At 41.6% G+C, this 14,052-nt stretch overlaps 2 protein-coding genes across 5 annotated transcripts in view; one reads left to right on the top strand and one right to left on the bottom strand.

Annotated features, from left to right (window-relative positions):
• Positions 1-4,299: 4,299 nt before the first annotated feature.
• Positions 4,300-9,117, top strand: hmga1a (high mobility group AT-hook 1a). 2 transcript variants are annotated; one of them, XM_086012420.1, is made up of 5 exons: positions 4,300-4,463; positions 5,298-5,390; positions 6,116-6,211; positions 7,234-7,284; positions 8,147-9,117. In XM_086012420.1, the coding sequence occupies exons 2-5, from the start codon at positions 5,313-5,315 to the stop codon at positions 8,222-8,224; spliced, it is 303 nt and encodes a 100-aa protein (XP_085868546.1). In that variant the 5' UTR covers positions 4,300-4,463; positions 5,298-5,312; the 3' UTR covers positions 8,225-9,117. The 2 variants fall into 2 exon arrangements, with proteins under 2 accessions (XP_085868546.1, XP_085868633.1); XM_086012507.1 differs by lacking the exon at positions 4,300-4,463 and adding an exon at positions 4,540-4,697.
• Positions 9,118-11,098: 1,981 nt separating this feature from the next.
• Positions 11,099-14,052, bottom strand: part of smim29 (small integral membrane protein 29) — a 5,575-nt gene continuing 2,621 nt past the window's right edge. For all 3 annotated transcript variants that reach the window (XM_086012634.1, XM_086012714.1, XM_086012799.1), the window contains exon 5: positions 11,099-12,249. In XM_086012634.1, the coding sequence (XP_085868760.1) occupies positions 12,187-12,249 (63 nt within the window). In that variant the 3' untranslated portion in view covers positions 11,099-12,186. The remainder of the gene's footprint in view (positions 12,250-14,052) is intronic.

Below are 14,052 nucleotides of genomic sequence, written 5' to 3' on the forward strand. Positions count from 1 at the left end.
GACAAACACACACAATTTACTCCTCTCCATCCACATTCTGACAGGCTGGTGTGGCAGAGATGTGTGATGGTGTGGGGGATGGGCCTGAAGTAGTTGGGGAAGATGGAGAGGAAGGAAGTGAATAGAGTAAGAAACAGGGAATGAAGGGGGTGGCATGCAAGGCTCGCACATGCTGAGCAGAACATTGGCCTCATTGAGAAAAACACCCTCGCGATTCATGCCCATCCCACCCGCTCCTCCACAGTCAGTCTCGTCACACAAGTACAGTACATTCAATATTTAATATCAGGATATATTTAACAGGCCATGCCCACAGCATATTGCTTTGAAAGCCTATTGTTCTTGATTTGTTTTCAGTTCTAATCACTTTTAAATTTGTTTGCGCTGCATGTGGGCACGTCATTTAGATTAAAAACCCTGGTGTGAAAGTAGCAGCAGGAGGTTTGATTAGGATCAGAAGTCCCAACGCTTCCCGATTGTCCGACGTCGGATTGGTGTATCTAGGCCTTTAGAAGTTTATCTTGTCAGTTGCAAAACACCAGCACCCGAAGGAATGTGAGAATCGTTTAACACTCATTCAACTGGTATTGTCATTCTGCAAAGTTATGGTGCAGTGAAAAGTAGTCAGCAACGAACCAGAGGTGCTGAAGTAAATGTATTTACAGAAACACTAGAGCTTGAGTAAATGCTTTAGCTTCTTACAGCACAATACTGAGCAGTGAAACGGAACAATAACTCTGTCATATAACGATATGTTGTGCTGCAGTCGGGGGGTGCTTTAAAAAATATATTAAACATTATAATAAAAATAATGCCTACAATTATTCAGAGGGTTTGATGCACGTTGAGGTCATATTCATGAATAAAATATGATTACGTCCACCACACAACAGCGGAGTGCAGAATCGATCTATCTGCACCTGTATCAAATCCACCAAAATAGCGTTATACCACCTGCACCACAACTTGGACCTGGTTTTACCTGGTCTAAAGTCTACTTTATGTCACCAAATTATATTTTAATAGAAAATGTCTGCCGGAACGCCCAGCGATGCATAGCATAGTCTCCCAAATTTCCGAATGCGGTAAACCAGACTTGCACCGGCTCAAAAATGAAGATGATCCAGTTTTTACGCTGAACATACATGTGCCTGTCAAAAAAAAAATAGGGCCCAGAGGGTTAAAAAAAATTCACATACAGAAAAAACTGATTAGATTTTGCCAGACAACAACTCAACCCCCCTCCCCCAAAGTTTTTTGGAACTCTTCTTTAAAAATAAGAGACAAAAATTAATTTGTATAAGATTGATGATAAGGTATATTTATGGCTAAGGAAACAATCACGATCCAAAGCATACCAAATCTTGTGTCAAACATGATGAAAGTAGTGTTATGCTATACTATAATGTATGATTTAATTGATTTCATTGTCAGGTAACGACAAAATGGCTGCCCCCTGACATGGCTAAAACGTGTGGGTTTTGCTGCTTAACTCATTCCACAAATGCAAATATTAAAATTTTTTAGTCGACAGAAAGTGCAAAATAGCCGCCCCCTGAGATGGACCGAAAAGCGGTTTGATTTTACTGCTTAACTCGTATTCCACAAACGAATATTAATCAGAATGCCCTGTTTAGACTAGTGGGGCTGCATATAACATATTGTAAAGAACATTATTGGGTTGACTTTCTCATTAAGAGCAAATGTAAGATATAAGAAAATAGCAACGTTTGTAAAACTCGTACACGATAGCTTTAGATTAATTAGCCTTACATTTAAATGTGACTAAACTTGTGAAAAATAAGTGAATTGGGAAAAAAAATCAAGTACGGTAATCAAGTCCTTCACGCAGTATCTTTCAATTTTAGTTTTCAACATTTTGGCCCAGAATGAGAAATTTCAAATTGAATTCACCACATCAGCCATTTCACTGGCCTTCTCTGAGAAGTCCGAATTAACCAAGCCTAAAATGTAACCAGTAAAACTGAGTAAGTGAGCAAATAACTATAATCTGAATTTTTAATCAGGAATATAATAACGTGCTTTTATAATTTTTGTAAACTATTATCAAAAATCGGGCGGCACGGTAGTCGACTGGTTAGCACGTCCGCCTCACAGTTCAGATGTTGTGGGTTCAAGCCCGGCTCCGGCCTCCCTGTGTGGAGTTTGCATGTTCTCCCCGTGCCTGCGTGGGTTTTCCCTGGGTACTCCGGTTTCCTCCCACATTCCAAAAACATGCATGGTGAGTTGATTGGGCACTCTAAATTGCCCCTAGGTGTGATTGTGAGTGCGGATGTTTGTCTCTGTGTGCCCTGCGATTGGCTGGCAACCAATTCAGGGTGTCCCGCGCCTACTGCCCGAAGACAGCTAGGATAGGCTCCAGCACACCCTGCGACCCTTGTGAGGATAAGCGGTATCGATAATGGGTGGATGGATTATCGAAAATCATACTGATATATTAAACTTAAAGGGACGGTGGCCATGTTTTCACTAACAAGTTCATTTTATATATTTTTTGATCATGAAAATGGAAAGAGTTGTCATTTTCTATTTTATCAATACATTTGGGAGAAATTAGGAAATAAGTGACGCCATGAATAACGCCTCTTGTTAATGACGAGAATGCCCGCGCCCCCTACTGTTCTATACTTGTTAGGTGGGAGTCACTGGAGGAACCGATTACAAACTCTCCATTGGATATCATTGTACTTTCATTGCTTATAACGTCCAAAAACGGTGATCAATTGGCACCAAAATGTATGTTGACATCCTTACTAATGCCCACTTCAACATATCAAAAGGATTAACCTCTCCGTGGCTGATTTATGAGAATGAGGAAATGTGGAAGTGAGCAGAGCTGCATAGATTTATGCTGGGGCGAGCGCACACTGCTTCTTTTCTTTAAAAAAAAAAACACTGCTTCTTTGCTGATCACAGTTGGGACAAGCGAGGAATTTAACACCAGTCATGATATTTACAGAAACTGAAGTGGGAATGAGTGGACGTGCACATTTATTTGGATGAGGAATGTCCACAGTTTTTCGACCGACAACACGCCGTGGAACGTAACAGCCGAAACGGTACGTTCCAATGCGGCCACACTCGGCTGTGCAGTCAGCCTCCTCGCTGGAACTTTTTGTTTGCTGAACATTGATGCTTGCTGGCGGCTGCTTGGGAGGCAACCCCGCGACATGAAGACACAGCCTCATGATCACCTCCGCACGCTGCGCGGACAGTAAGGAGCTAATGTTGTTGTGCTAACGCCTTTTGTTTTAACGGCCTGAAGCTAGTTGTTGCTATTAGCCGTCCCATTATCCTACCTTTAGCCGGGGAGGGAAGAGGGGGGCGTAAAGCTGTAAAGCCAATCTGCCTGCTGCTTGCTGCAAGCCGCCGTCTCCCTCCTGGGAGTTGACACGAGTTTAGCGTCGCTAAACGTCCGAAATATAAACCAGTTGGGGTTCGTGTAGGCATTCATGCTCTTGTCCGCTTCAGCCTGTGTAAGTGGAGAAGCGATCGCCACGGTATTTTTTACTTTGTGGAGATGATCATTATGAGATCGCGTTTTATGTCAATAAATCCAAACTATTGTGCAGAACACTTTTACACTTTTACAGGTTGAAGTGGACAAGAGTATTAATGTGCATTTGCATTTTTTTGGCGATCGGTCGCCATTTTAGACAACAGAACTGACAAAGCGAGCAATATTACCACGCTTGGCTCCCTCCCGTGACTGGACAGCTGAGACCGAAAACATAACATAAGCCACGCCCCAAAAAGGGGCGGGGAAATTTGTCATAAACCTAATCACAAAAAAAAGCCCTTAAATCACTACAGAGTCTTTTGAGGTGGGCATTTTAGTACTGATGTCATTTTTACATGCAAACCTATTGTATAAGTGTAAGTATTATGTTAAGCTGATCCAAGTGTCCCTTTAACAAAATGATTTGGGATGAAACCAAAACAAGGGGAGATTGTAGTCGGATAAATTAGCTAACAAAATTCCCTTTTCTTCATTTCTTCATAAATATTGAAATTACAACTATGGTAATCATCTCTATCGCTGTAAAGAGTTTGATGGGGATATACAGTGTACCATTTAAAACAAGCAAGCACATTTTGCATTTTGTTTTAACACTCCCCAACACCCCCCCCCCACCCCCCTCCATTGTATTTGCGCGCCATGTTCGACAGTAGTTGTAGTGTGTGTGGGGCAAGTTGTGCACATACGTTTTATTGTGTGGCCTAGTCCGAGGGGGGTGACTTTGGGGGTTGAGTCGGTCCAGTGCCGTTGGTGGCCCACTTATCATATCTCCGCCCCCCAGTCCTCCTGCTCCCATGAGGGCGGCTCTTTATATTGCCCCCAAACTCCTCCTGACTGCCTGGCGCCTTTTCCTTTATCTGCAGGAGAGGAGACGCACATGCTATTTTTAGGACCACGTTGGAATAAACCGCTTAACCTGCTGGTAAGAAAAACGCATCGTATCTGAGAAAAAAAGACTGCCTCTTGCTCAATGCTGAGTTGCTTTTAATGCTTCATTAGCTTTGGATTTAAAGGGGGCGGGCTGTGTGTTTGTGTGTCGACTCAACGCGGCGCTTTGTAGGTCGGTGCAGGGCTCTTTAACCGGGTATAAGCACCGGGTTTAAAGGGGATATTTCGCTGTGTAATTCAGGCTGGAGGTTAAACTTGAGCGGCGGAGGTGAGTGCACATTTTGCAGACAGCTATGCACCCTCGCAGCGATTTGAGAATATTTTCAATCGCTCCAGTGAGAGGAGGCGACATGCTTTCAATGAGAAGCCGTCCATTGTTGCTGTTGGCCCGCCATAAAACACGACGCGCATCTCGCTGTCTCGCTCGCTCTCTCGGCCTCATTTTTTTTGAAAATGATTCTTTATCTTTGTGCGTAAATGTAAGAAGGGCGCGATATCAAAAGCACACACGAAGCTTATGTGCATGTGTGTACCACTGGGTTGCAAACATGCATGAGCCTCGGGATGCGGTCGGTACGTGAATGCAACGGTGAGGCCTGCGGCTCATGTCTGCACCATGCAAACCGGCTCGACTGAGATCCGCGAGGCGGCGTGGGCTGCGCTTTGGAACGCACGAGGGACCGAATAGAGCCACGGGGAAGCGTTGATTTTATGAGCTAGATGCATCGTGGCTTTGCGCCTTTTTTTGGGACCCCCTCCCATTCCCCCGCCTGCACCACCCTTCCCCCACCCCCACTCCCCCCATTTAAGTGAGCTCAGCTCGTTGTCTTGCAAGCAACTCTGACCAGGTGTGGTTTTTATTTTCTAGGTGTGAGAAGTAAATATGAGCGACAAGGGGACAGTGTCATCTAAGGAGAAGGCAGAGAAGAGGGGGCGTGGAAGACCCCGCAAAGTTACTCAGGTAAGGGAGAGGGGGAAAAAAGCTTTCAGGTGCACATTTAGTGAGAAGCGCATCAAGTTTGCATGACTCATCAGTTCAGGGTATGTAGTCCAGCATAGCCGTACATCATCCAAAGTGTGTCTTGCTACTGTATAAAGCTAGTGTTCTAGTGGCACATTTCAAGTGTCACGTGAATTTCAAGTCTTGATTTTGTTGCTGCAAGTTCACCGGTAATAGTTCCAATTTGTATGTGTGCTTCAGCCATGATTAATGGGAGGTGTAGACACCCCCATCAACAAACTTCCTGTATTTGTCAGGAACTTGTAACCCAACACCCCCAAACCGGTTTTAACCCTCTCGGACCCACCTCGACTCCTTATGCAATGTCTGAGATCGCAAGGTTGAGAGTGGCTGGTATGGCCACGCTGCACAGTGTATTGAATTGCTTTGGTGGCGAAGAGCTGCAGTAGTAAACAAGCTTGAAATCCAATCAGAGATGCTTCTACGTAACCTGGCTCACAAGTGCAGGTTGTCACAAGAAAAGTAGTGGAGTCAAAAGATATGGTCCTTTGAAAAAAAAATATATATATATCGGTTGCCTAATTCCTTTTATTTGCATGTTTTGCAGTGTAGGAATGTTTAGGTGTGTCTGTTTCATTGAAGTCATTTACAGGGTAAATTGTGTGCAACTCTTATTCACTGTGGTTTTCTCTTTCTTTTCTTTTGGGGGGGGGGGCTAAAATCAGTGTCCTGATTCTCAGGAGCCCAGCGGATCCCCGACTTCAAAGAGGCCCAGAGGACGACCCAAGGGCAGCAAAAACAAGCCCGTCGGCAAGGGCAAAGTAAGTCCATGATGTCTTCATGAATCACGTCACAAAGAAGCAAAGTAACGGCTTCAGTGGATCGTTAGCCTGGATGACCACGTCATAACCAGAACATGCTAAGGCCTGCTCAACCTCTTGATTTCTAGTTTGGGACTATTTCATGGCATCTAAGCTCTGTCAAGGATGTCCCTCAGTTCATTGTGAAATTTTTGCTGTTACTACTGCTTCCCCTTTTGTCAAAAATGGTCATGCGTGGCTTTCCTATTGCAAACGCCATTTTCTTTACAGGAAGTACCGAGTGATACTCGCAGTGTACTTCCTGTCTTGCAGCATCCTGCAGCGTGTCATGCAACGGGTGACGTAGATGCAGCGGCTGCAATAGTGTTTCCACACTGACACCAAACACCACCCCGCCACCCCCAGCCCGCACACAGTTCAAGTTCTTCTCAGTCTGTTGTCTCCATAGCAACAGCTGATTTTCTCCCTCGCCCTGAACCCTCTAACTCCCCCATGTACATTGTCCTCGCTGCTACTGTACGTGTGAGGGAAGGCAAATACTCATGCATGCGTCTGTGATATAGGGTTAGCAAGGAAGGCTAAGTGTCTGAGGGTTTATGTCAGTGCGTACTTCCACCAGCTGTCTCTGAGCCACAGACCAGGTGGCCAGCGAACTGGAGTGCCCTGTGTGCAGTTCCTGTTGGCCTTCCAGATAATAGCCAATGAACCCAGTGCCCCTTGTTCATATCTTGTTGCATAAACTCTGCCGCCACCTGCTGGCAGCCAGAAGCAAAACAAATATTATTTGGTGTTTGATATACATATTGCCCTTTAAGGCAAACCGGATTACTGCTGATGTGTAGTGCTGTTCAAAAGTTGTTGTTTTTTTTCAGGCAGTTAGTACAAACCCGTTTTCCACAGCAATTATTTTTGATATCATAAACCATAATGTGGGGCAGATACATTTTGCATGATGGCATTGAAACTAAAGTTTTGCACAGCACTTTATATAATCACACTTTCTCCCCCCCCCCCCCCACAAGACAAAGGCAGAACCTGCTCCTGGTGCAAAACGCAGAGGCAGACCCAAGAAGGTAAGAATATTTCTGTACTAACTGAATTAGAATTGGAATGGTCATTTTCGGGCACAAAATTTTCCACATGCGCATGCCAAAATCCTTCAAGATGAGTCACTTTTTATTCCAAGAATTTTGACTTTGACTCTGTTGGTAGTCACTGCTGCTTGTGTTGAATTTGCCTGGGTGATCTATAAAAGTAGCAATCCAATTTTGACTTTCTGACTCGATTATGCCAAAGAGGTCAAAGGTCAGCTACATGCTCCATATACAAGATCCCAAATTTTTTTCCATTGTCACTTTTCATAACAGTTTTCAACCAATTTCCTTACTTGGCAAGTTTAATAGTTGGAACACAACAAAGTGTAGTAAGGTAGCTTAACCTCCACGCCTAACAAAAATGCAGCATGTATTTATAGTTTATTTAAAACACCACTTGAGCTTTTCTCTTTGCTGCAGCTACATAATAGTTGACACCAAAACACCAGCACCATGTTGTTCCATCAAGAAATATGACGTGGTTTCGTAGTAAAGTGTGTTATGTGCACGAGTAGTTGTGGGTGTGCTCGGACTGCCGCCTGGATCACATTAGTCACATGGACCAATGACCCGCAGTTACCCCGCACTTATTTTTATGAATGAACACAGCCGGTTGGGAGTGAGTGAAGGATGCTGGATGCCTCATTGTGACTCATCAGTCCACCATCATGACTCACTGACTCCTCCCCTGGTCGTCTTCATGCCACAGTGGTTTGTCAAGATTTAGAATAACATTGATCCTCTCTCTCAAGTTAACGAAAGACTTGTTGAGACTTGAGTTAGCATCTCGGTTGGGCACAGACTGAGTTTTTTTAAACCCCCCCCCCCCATCTCATTGTAGGATAAGGAAGAGAAGGCATCACAGGAGTCATCGGAGCAGGAAGAAGAAGAGGAGGAGGAAGAGGAAGAGGACCAGTAATACCAACGCATGCTACCTCACTCAACATACTGACTTAATGCTAACCATAACTGGACTGTATTTCCAACAACAGTGCCGCTTTCATGACCACTATTCCCGGCAACAGTACATTTCTCATGCAACAGCACTGGATAAAACGCTGGACCTTGCGCAAGCGTAGATATAAGTATCACATGACAGCCGACAGCCCTTTTCTCTATGTCATGATATCACAAGTCTTTTATACTGGAGAAGGTGGGCTTCTAGGGGCCTAGTGTATTTTCTTTTCTGCTGAAAGATGGTTTGTAGTCTTTTTTTGTTGTTGTTTTTTTTCCTATTTACTCAATGTTACTTATTGATTATACCTGCGTCTGAGATGGTTAGGTCCTGTAGAGTTTCTCTGTTTTGTACAGGACAAAGGTGATTTTTACCAATACTCGTGTTTGTGTGACGTGGTTTAACCTATCCTTCGCTTCGTACGCTAGATGGAGTTGAGCTTCAGTGTTTAGGATGAGAATAGGTCACTGGTGATATATATGTATATATATACACCCCCCCCCCCTCCCGATGTCACCGCTCACAAGTAGAACGTCCCTTCATGTAGGACATTTTAGGTTTTAGCGTATCGAACGGCCTCCTCTGTCATTGATGTGTAAGCGGGGGAGACAACAATAGTTCTAGGTTTTTTTTTTGTGTTACTTTCCAGTTTCATACCATTTAAGTGTGTGTTGCTTCTTTTCAAGTGTTGTCAATTTTAAAGTATAGGGTTCCAGGTTGGGAGCATCGGTGTCGTTTCTTCAGGGAGCTTTTTACAGACAGTTTTTTCCTGTGCACGCGCCCAGTCAACTGAAAGACAAACTGTACAGCCAGAAGCAGTTTGATAATAAAATCGAAAGTTGTTGGTACTTCACTGACAGGGCTGCTCATTTATTTCTTTTTGCCACCAAGCACCCACATATTCACCTAGCGTGGTTCCCATCACCTTTTTTTTAAAAGATGTTTTGCTTTCTGCAACAATAACAAAAAAAAGAATGATGAAGTGTCCACTTTGCAGTTCTTCCACACACCTCAGCTGCTACAACCTTTAGTCATAAACCCGGAAAACTGCAAACTGACTACACAATGCCTGGACTTTCATACCTCATTCAGCAGTTTATATATATCATTGCATTTAACTGTTTTGTGTTACTGTGTACTCTGGCATGAGTCAGACAGGTTTCTTTTTTTTTTTTTTTTTTTTTTATTACAAACATTTTATTTCTTTTAAATATACCTGATGGAAACAGGCCTCAGCTTGCTCACAACTGAAGCTTGCATATTGGCTGGTGTGTGTGTGTGTGTGTGTCTGTGAGAAGCAAGTCAGGGAGACTTGTCAGCTTTACAATTGTGTTTGCTGACTGTGTTAGTTTAGCAGGTTTTTATTTTTCTTCTGGTGCACTGAAACAGTTTAAGGTTGGACACTTTACCTGCTTTCTGCCCAGCAAACGGCATGAAGTGGTTATTTTTTTTCCAACGTCCACAAAATCTGATTCACATCGCAAACTGACATCTACATTTGTTCATTTATATACTGTAAACTGTTGAGGATGGGATCATTCTTTTAAATGGACACCGTATATAAATGTACAATGTATATATTTTCTATGGTGCCCTACAATTTGTATGAGATAAAATGGTCAATAAAGATAATTTTCTGTCGTTGTTCTGTTATTTGTTCAATGCAGGAATTGAGGATGCTTTGGATTGGTCTGTTGGCAATTTTGGCTTTTGAGCTGAAACTTCAAGATAAACCTTTAATTCACCATAACCTGTACAGGAGAACTGAATTTGACTGCTCCGTTTCTGTACTTTTTATCCGACTTGCCATTCTCCAACAATGATCAGAATGGCAAAATTCACAAGTGGTGTATGGTCCATTACGCTAGTCAAATTTTTTAAATTGGGGATGGAAGTCAAAACTTTTTGAGATATTTTTTTCTACATTGATTCCAAGTTTGCCCTTGCTTTTTTCTCTACCACATCAGGTTTTCATAATGATAGCGTTATGTAATATAGTATACTTTGTACTACATGCATTTATGAATTCAGGGTTAGGTTCAGCAATCTGGATTTTTTTCTGAAACGTCCTAGCTGAGAATGGCAATGCATGGTAAAATGAAAATCCCTATTGCACAAGCTTTTTAGAGGTCAAACTTCCAAAAACCGGATGTGCTTGGAAAATAAAAGTAGAGACATTTTTGTAAAGCAGTGTCAAAAATGCATTTACGGACACATCAAGCCATCACTGTTTAAAATTTGCTTTTAATCAATGTTATTTGATTACCTTTACTAGTTTCATTAGAACTGGTGTTTTTAAATAATTCTCTTTGTCATTACTGTTCAAGACCTAATAACTGATCAGCTGAATCTTGCCAATGCAGGCTTAAAACAGGATTTTCTCAGAGGAGACTGGTCACTGATGTTTGAGTGAAGGGTCATAGAAAGCCACAGAAGTGAACATCCGAGCAATTTAAAAAAAAAAAAAAGTGTATTTTGCTGTGCTATTTGAAATCAGTAAGTTCTGCAAAAATTACTTAATCATTGAACAGTTTCAACATCCCTTCAAAAATTTTAGAGGTCAAATTAAGTTAACCTATAATGGTTATCTGCATTTCTTGTTCATCCTGAAAATTCACCAAAAAGGCAAATATCCCTATTTTTTTAATCTTTCCGACCAGACAACCTAGAAACATTTGGAAATGAGTATGTTCAAGCAAGAAACTCAACTTTTTTTTTTTAATACTTGGCCACAAGCTGGCTGGGTCATTTAGGTTAGCGGGGAAATCAGCACATTTTATGAGGTGTTTTGAGGAGTTCTTTCATTGCAATATCTATATGAAAAACAATACAAAAGGCTTTTGGTCAAAGTATATTTTCTGTCAGCAGTCCACCAGTGTAATCACTACTCATAACGCAGCCATCTTCCAGTCTTATTTCATCAGAAAAAAAGTCTACTTTAACAAATGTTTTCTTCAGTAAACTTAAAATGAAGCTTCATAACAGTGCAGACAAATGTACATCAGTAGTTGTCCATTCGGGTTCAAGTGGAACACAGTGGCTCAGTAACAAGCACAGCTCTGGCATCATTGTACATTGTTACACAATGCATAACTTGTTCAAATGAATTGAACTGCTCAAATTTTATGTGATACATCCGCACTAACAAACAATCCAGAGTGGCTTCAAACAGTCGAGGGCAATAAAGTAGGTGGGGTCTATCATCGAGTACAGTCAGAACGATGGCATTCGTCTCTGGCTGGAGGTGAATCTTTGCTGGTGCCATGTCTTGTGCACAGGACATATTTGGAGCAGGAGTCATTCAGAAGAATACCGGATCTTGTTTATGTTCGTATTGAGGTTTTCATGCCTTCTAAGCGACTCACAGGATTTGATAAAACCACTCAAAGATCCAGATCAGGGCTTGTCGTGATTTTGTGCGTAAATGAAAACAAAAGTGAGCACAGACATTCCTTCATTGAAATATAAAGTGAAACTCAGATTAAATATACATTCATTAACAGCTGTTCACTTATTCAGAAATTGCATTATTTGAACTCCTTGCTTTAATATGTGATGGTGTTTTGCAAAGGTACTGCAAAAACTGCAGTACTGCAAAAACTGCAGTACAGAATGAATTCCAACAAACTGGCAGGTGCAGAATGTGCAGTAATGCTCTCCTAGCCAGATAGATGAGCAAGCGCTGCACACGAGACTGATGTGAGCAAAGTAAATGTGCGTGTTCCGGATATGTACCTGTTTTAACACTGGACACTGAAATTCAGTGAACGCTTGTGAATAAATACTTTGCATTAAATATGTTGACGGTTGAATGCGTCCTTAAACATATTACCATTGTCTTGCTTGTACTTTATGATTGGGGGTGCAAAAAAAAAATGCTAGTGGTTAGTGCATGTATTCTCTGGCACTTTCATGATTTGGATTCTTCAGGCATCTTTGGTCAAAAGAGGGCGTCGCTGTTGGTAACTCCTTGCCCAGCCTTGGACAACCTGACGAAAAGGAAAACCGCGTTAGTGTTGTATTCAAATTTAAAGTGAAGTCAGACTTATATATTTATATTCTTGAAATAACCTTAAAGGTTCATATACAAATAAATACCCATACATAAAACATTAGGCTCAAACACTTTTTGTACATTTCTGTTTTCATGGCATCCAATTGAAGGTAATACAAGCCCCAGCGCATCAGCAAAGTTATTCAGCCTAACAGTCTTGATATTTGACTTGAATTTAATCTCATTTGAAACATAAAGCACAAAGTGGACATTTGTGGTGATTCTGATATGCACACGGTGCATTTGAGACACACGTCAATGACGTGACATCATCTTTAGCAGATGTCTCCATCAAATGACGACATCGAGGAGACTATTATACAGTAGTTGCTTGGCCTGTTATTTATCTCCGGTTAGTAACAAAAGCTAAAAAGAAGGAATTGGAAAGCTGTGGGCTTCTGCATATTGACGGCTGCATACAGCTGCAAGCACCCGCGCTGGCGTGACCGTTGCCATTGGCTCATCAGGTAAATTAGCCCAAGCAGATATTTTCATGGCTCAAACATGAAGGGATATGTTGGCAAAAGAAAAATGAGCGGCATTTGAATGACATTTGACAGTTGAGCGAGTTGTAGTTCCAGATCATTCAGCGGGCACGGACGCAGCTTCAAGAGCTGAGACAACTGCTTGATTTTAACATTCTTTTGGAGGAATCATTTTATATAGATTTTTTTTTTAATCATTCAACTTTTGCCAAAGTTGTTAACAACAACCTCTTCTCTGTGGTGTGTCAAATGTAGAGGATTTAGTTTTACTGTACAGTACAAGGATTTTAATATAACACAGCACCTCAATTCAGTACAAATAAGGAATAAAATACGGTGGCTATGTTTTACTGTTTATCTTATGTGTACTAAATACTGCCATCTACTGTTTTCTAAGCATTTGGCCAAGACTTGGACTACAACCAAAGTACCGTAGACCATTAATTTCATAAATATGCAGTGCTATTCGCAACACAATGAAGCTGTAATTTGGAATGGGCTTATCTAAATGACAGAATGACTGTGGAAGAGGTTTCAACATGACTTGTTGACACCAAAATTTCCCAATTGCTACTAGACAGTTACTTTAGCTCAACGTTCTAGTCCAGGCTGTACCTCACCTTCTCGCCAGAATTCATCTAGGATAGGCTCCAGCTCAGCCGGGACCCCAACGACGACAAACGTTATACAAAGTGAATGTATCATATCGTCGCTGTCATGTGAAAAACACTTCTCTCCATTTTTTTTTTCATTTTCTTATTTTTACATGAATCATGTTTCCGCGTCACAGACATCGCATTAAAGTAAAAATTTTAAAAGTTTCCAAAATTGGAGACGAGTGTTTTTCACACGACAGCGACGATATGCTTGGCTTCAAGTTGTTTTCACATAACTAAAATAGATGCCACTGGATGGTATCAATCCTAGCACACGGGTCCTTAATGCCTACAAAATTGAAACTTACATCATAATTACATGTTCATAAAATTGAACATAAGTAGATATTCCGCTTGCAAATAAAACAGACCCCGAAAACTTCTTTGTATTTTCTTCTCTCAATTTGTTGCAGCTGTTTTCCTATACATTAGAGGAACTGAGTTGTGAGAAACAAAGAATAACAGCCTGGCCGCATCAGAGTGTATGAAGCAACCAAGGAAAACCACAGATAAAAAAGAACACAGAAATGTATTTGTACAAGTGTACGGTAAAAAAAAAACAAAAAAAAAACAGAAGAGAAAATAACTCACAAGGTT

This window comes from Filicampus tigris, chromosome 1 (assembly GCF_054856515.1).
Source record: "Filicampus tigris isolate MCC_2025a chromosome 1, RoL_Ftig_1.0, whole genome shotgun sequence".
Classification (NCBI taxonomy): domain Eukaryota; kingdom Metazoa; phylum Chordata; class Actinopteri; order Syngnathiformes; family Syngnathidae; genus Filicampus; species Filicampus tigris.

Bases quoted from the DNA above. Each gene is read 5' to 3' on its own strand.
- hmga1a (XM_086012420.1), top strand. From the start codon at position 5,313: ATGAGCGACAAGGGGACAGTGTCATCTAAGGAGAAGGCAGAGAAGAGG. The intron at 6,212-7,233 runs GTAAGTCCATGA...CCCCCCCACAAG, and splicing joins AGCCCGTCGGCAAGGGCAAA to ACAAAGGCAGAACCTGCTCC. The intron at 7,285-8,146 runs GTAAGAATATTT...ATCTCATTGTAG, and splicing joins GCAGAGGCAGACCCAAGAAG to GATAAGGAAGAGAAGGCATC.